Source organism: Acomys russatus, chromosome 8 (genome assembly GCF_903995435.1).
Source record: "Acomys russatus chromosome 8, mAcoRus1.1, whole genome shotgun sequence".
Classification (NCBI taxonomy): domain Eukaryota; kingdom Metazoa; phylum Chordata; class Mammalia; order Rodentia; family Muridae; genus Acomys; species Acomys russatus.
In genome coordinates, this window is record NC_067144.1 from 15052854 (window position 1) to 15057584 (window position 4731).

Sequence of the window (4731 nt, forward strand, 5' to 3'; positions counted from 1 at the left end):
TTCCCTGGGATGTTTCACTCAGCTTTTCCTGAGGGGTCTCTAGTATCAGGAAAGTTTGTTTCAAGGGCCCACAAGTGACTTATTAGCAGAGGGACGAGCAGGTGAGCCACTAAAAGTATCTTTTCCAGAGCCAGACATGGAGGTGCACCTCTGTAATTCTGTAAACAGAGACAAGAGGAACTGAATTTGAGGCTAGCCTGATCTAGATAGCAAGATCCTATCTCAAAAGAGGGGAGAAAAGTAGAGAAAAAGGGGGCAAACCCCAATTATTGAGTTAGAGCATGAAAAATGTCATTTAATTGTTGAGTTTTTACCAAGAATTCTCACTCAACGTGCATTAGTGACATTATAAAACTGATAGGTCCACAAATAGCCACACAGCCTTATTTAGACATTTCTTATATCTCAAAAAAGTACCTTACTCTGAGGGTCTGAGGCAGGAGAGAGTGTTATTGGGGGCGGGGAAAGAAGTGGGGTACTGGGTGCCCATAACTTACTGACCAATATTGTGTTGTTCACTCCAGTCATCTTTTGTTGTTGTTTGTTTTTTCAAGACAGGGTTTTTCAGGCAGGGGTGGTGGCCCACACTTTTAATCCCAGCACTGGGGAGGGAGAGGCAGGGGCAGGCAGATCTCTGTGAGTTTTAGGCCAGCCTGGTCTACGGAGCGAGTTCCAGGATAACCAGGACTAGACAGAGAAACCCTGTCTGTCTCGAAAAAAAAAAAAAAAAAAAAAAAAAAAAGAAAAAGAAAAGAAAAGAAAAAGAAAAAAAAGAAAAGAAAAAGAAAAAGAAAAAAAAGAGGTTTTTTTTTTTTTTTTTTTTTGGTTGTCCTGGAACTCACTCCATAGACCAGGCTGGCCTGGCCTTGAACTCATAGAGTTGCCTGCCTTTGCCTCCCAAATTCTGGGATTAAAGGCGTGTGCCACCACCACCTGGCCACTTCCACCATTTTACCACTCACTTTTTAGGACATGCGGTTCACCAGTGGATAAATAGTACCAAGACACTAATAAGTAAGTCTTTGGCTCTCTTGTATTTTCTTTCTTTCTTTTTTTAAAATTTTCTTTCATAAATGATTATTAAAAGAACAGTAGTAAACAGAGCCTGCAACTTCTCTTGAAATTCTCACAGAAAAAACATAACAACAACAAATACGATACGATTTCCCCAACCTTTTTGTACAGGAAATGAGAGTCTACAATCTCATCTTCTACCACCTCCTCCAGAAGTTTCGATCTAGACCTAGATTTATTCAGTTGAGTTGCAATTTAGCGTAGGGTGGAGTGTCAAACTTTTAAGTTCCTTTTGCCACCGGGTAACTCTAGGTCTTTTGGGTTTCTATTTTAAAAAAGAGGTGCTGGCAAATTAGGGACGTGGTTGCCTAATTGGACCAGTCTAACCCTTCCCTCGACCAGTGCCGGCAACTGGGTCCCTTTAAGAGACCAGAAACGGCGTCCGGCGTCGCAGCCCTAAAGGGATCCTCTCCTGTGCTCCTCCCCTGTCCGCGCGGCGAATGGTTCGCGCCGGCCTATATTAACCCGAGATCTTCCTCCCGGACGGCAATGATGTGAGGCGGGCAAGTCGGCCATCGCTCGCACGACCACAGAGGGCGCGCTGCAGTTCGCCGTGAACCCCGAAACGGAGCCGGACAACCCGGGGAGGGAAGCAATGAGGTAGCGGCAGTCCCGGAGCGGACGATGTGCGCGTCCTGCCCTCGGAGCCCGCTGCTACCCTGGCCGAGGCGGCCGAGCGCGAGTCCGCCGCGTCCCCTCGGAGCGAGGATGCAGTGAGCTACGGGACTGCTGTGCCTGGCCCGCCGCGGCCAGCCGGACCCCTCGGACCGCACTTGGGGCAAACTGCTCATTCCAGGACCAGCCCAGCCGAGGGGCTCGCCCTCTCCCGCACCCACTGGGGGGTGGGGAGCATCGGCCCCTGGGCGCACTGCTGTAGTTTCCGCGGCTCCTGGCCCTGGACCAAGACTTGTGTGTGTGTGTCACGTTCGCTGAAGAAGAGTTCCTGCTTATTCTGTCACCATCCCGGGTGCTTTGGCCGACCCTCCTCCCCTTCTATTTATTTGTAGGCATTAGTCTGCCTTTTTTTTCCCCCTAAATTTTTTGCCCCCGCTCCGCTCTTTCTCATCTTGTTGCTCGTCTGAGACTTTTATCCTGGTCCTTCTTATTTAGGCTTCTGTAATATCATATTCTCTCTCTCTCCCTCTCCCTCTCCCCCTCCCCTCGCGTGTGTGTCTGTATTTCTGTGTGTGTGTGTGTGTGTGTGTGTGTGTGTGTGTGTGTGTGTATACCTCTCCTTTACATACTCGAAGCATACATATATATTATTTTTCTTCCATTCTAAGATTCTGTCCTACGCCCTGCGGGGTTCTCAAGCACTATCTGGCCTCTCCTGCCTCCATCTCCCTGTCCCGGCCGTGTTCCCAGCTGGAGTTTTATTTTCCGGGCTTGCCCGGGCCAAGCGCAGGCGGGGCTGGTGGCCCTGCGGGGCTTTCACCCCGCGCTCGGCCGCCGCCGCCCAGTCGCTCCCGGGCGTCCTCCGGAGATGCTGCCGTGGAAGAAGCACAAGTTCGAGCTGCTGGCCGAGGCGCCGCCGCGGCAGGCGTCCAAGCCTAAGGGCTACGCTGTAAGCCTGCATTACTCTGCGCTCAGCTCCTTGGCGAGGGCCTGCCCGGAAGGCGCGCTCAGCCGGGTGGGCAGCATGTTCCGCTCCAAGCGCAAGAAGCTGCACATCACCAGTGAGGACCCCACTTACACAGTGCTCTACCTGGGTAATGCCACCACCATCCAGGCGCGCGGCGACGGTTGCACTGACCTAGCGGTGGGCAAGATCTGGAGCAAGAGTGAGGCAGGCCGTCAAGGCACTAAGATGAAGCTGACTGTGAGTGCACAAGGCATCCGCATGGTGCACGCCGAGGAGCGAGCGCTGCGGCGTCCAGGCCACCTCTACCTGCTGCACCGCGTCACCTACTGTGTGGCCGACGCGCGGTTGCCCAAAGTCTTCGCGTGGGTGTACCGGCACGAGCTGAAGCACAAGGCAGTGATGCTACGCTGCCACGCGGTGCTGGTGTCCAAGCCGGAGAAGGCTCAGGCCATGGCGCTGCTGCTCTACCAGACGTCGGCCAACGCTCTGGCAGAGTTTAAACGTCTCAAGAGGCGGGACGATGCGCGTCACCAGCAGCAGGAGTTGGTGGGCGCACACACTATCCCCCTAGTGCCGCTGCGCAAGCTGCTTTTGCATGGACCTTGCTGCTACAAGCCGCCAGTGGAGCGCAGCCGCAGCGCTCCCAAACTAGGCTCGATCACGGAGGACCTGCTTGGGGAACAGCAGGAGGAGGAGGAGCTGCAGGAAGAAGAAGAGGAGCACCTCGAGGGCTGCCTGGAGGAGGAGGAAGAGGAAGAAGAGGATCATGTGGGGGATGGGGATCCAGCAGAGGAAGAGGCTGAAGCGCAGAGGGCGCTGGTGGTGGCTATGCACTTGGAATGTGAGGACTTGCAGGGCCCGCTGGAGAATGGCTACGGGGAGGTGTTGGGGGACAGCAGGGTCTCACTGGGCCCCAGCTCTGGGACATCGCCTCCTCTGCCAGGCTGTGCCTCCGACATGAAGGCCCAACTGTCGCAGCTTATTAGTGACCTGGGCAATCTTAGCTTTGGCAATGATGTGAGCACCCTGGAGTCCGATTTAAGGGTGACGCGCCTGCTGTCGGGCGAGAGCACCGGCAGTGAGAGCTCCATCGAGGGCGGAGGCCTGGATGCCACCTCTGTCACCTCTGGCAACTCATCCGGCCCAGCTGACAGCGCTGGCTTAAATGAGCCCTACTCAACCTAGCTACCAGAAGACTTCTCCATGCGTCTGGCACCCCACAGTGGCTCCCCAACAGTAGTTCCGTTCCCCCTAACCTCCAGGAAAGGGACAATTAGGCACCTAAGGTCCAGACCGGAGTTTGGAGTTTCCTGGGGCTCACTCTTTGTGAGCAGGGAGAGAAGCACTACAAAGGAAAGGGACAGGCTGTCTGGGGTTGGCGAGGATGTGGGAGACTGGCTGAAGTCGGAAAAGGCCAAGGGCGGGCTGGAGGTGCCCAGCAGCCAGTTTCCTGTTTGTGAGGCAGCTGGGGCTTGGGAGGGAGGGGTTCACTTCCTCTCCAGGCCCCCCTCTGACTGGAAGGCCTCTCTCTTGTCATCAATCTCTCATTAACAAAGTCACTCTGGTAATGTTGGAGGCTCTAATGCCACTTACCTGCCCCGGTTCTTTGGGATATGAGAGTTTGAGCTGTTTATCTCAGACCCAAGCTCTTGAAAGAATGCCAAATTTCTCAAATAACTCGTGTGTGTGGGGGGGGGGGGATGGGGCAGGCTATGAAAGTTGTGTTTTGTTTACAGTTAAAGACATCTAATATGTTTTTTTAATTATTATTAAAGGAATTTTCCTTTAGAAATACACCTTCCTCCTGCCCCAAAGCTCCTACGCCATGATGCTGTGTAAAATACTTTTACACTGTTGTGAAGTATTTTTGACTGGTGTGTGTGTGTGTGTGTGTGTGTGTGTGTGTACACACATAGCTGTGTTCTCAAAGTTGAATGTCTATATATCTTTTGCTGTGCAGAAGATACCTGTAAAATGTTCAGTTGTATATACGGATATGTGTATAAAACATTTTGTTATTATTATTATTTTTTTGAGCAGTATTGTTTGCTTCTGTTTGCATGTCAGCGGGGAGA

At 52.7% G+C, this 4731-nt stretch overlaps 1 protein-coding gene across 1 annotated transcript; it reads left to right on the plus strand.

The window, feature by feature from the left end:
* Positions 1–2348: 2348 nt before the first annotated feature.
* Fam43a (family with sequence similarity 43 member A) lies at positions 2349–4048 on the plus strand. Its single transcript, XM_051150822.1, has one exon. The coding sequence runs from the start codon at positions 2558–2560 to the stop codon at positions 3839–3841; it is 1284 nt and encodes a 427-aa protein (XP_051006779.1). The 5' UTR covers positions 2349–2557; the 3' UTR covers positions 3842–4048.
* Positions 4049–4731: the final 683 nt, after the last annotated feature.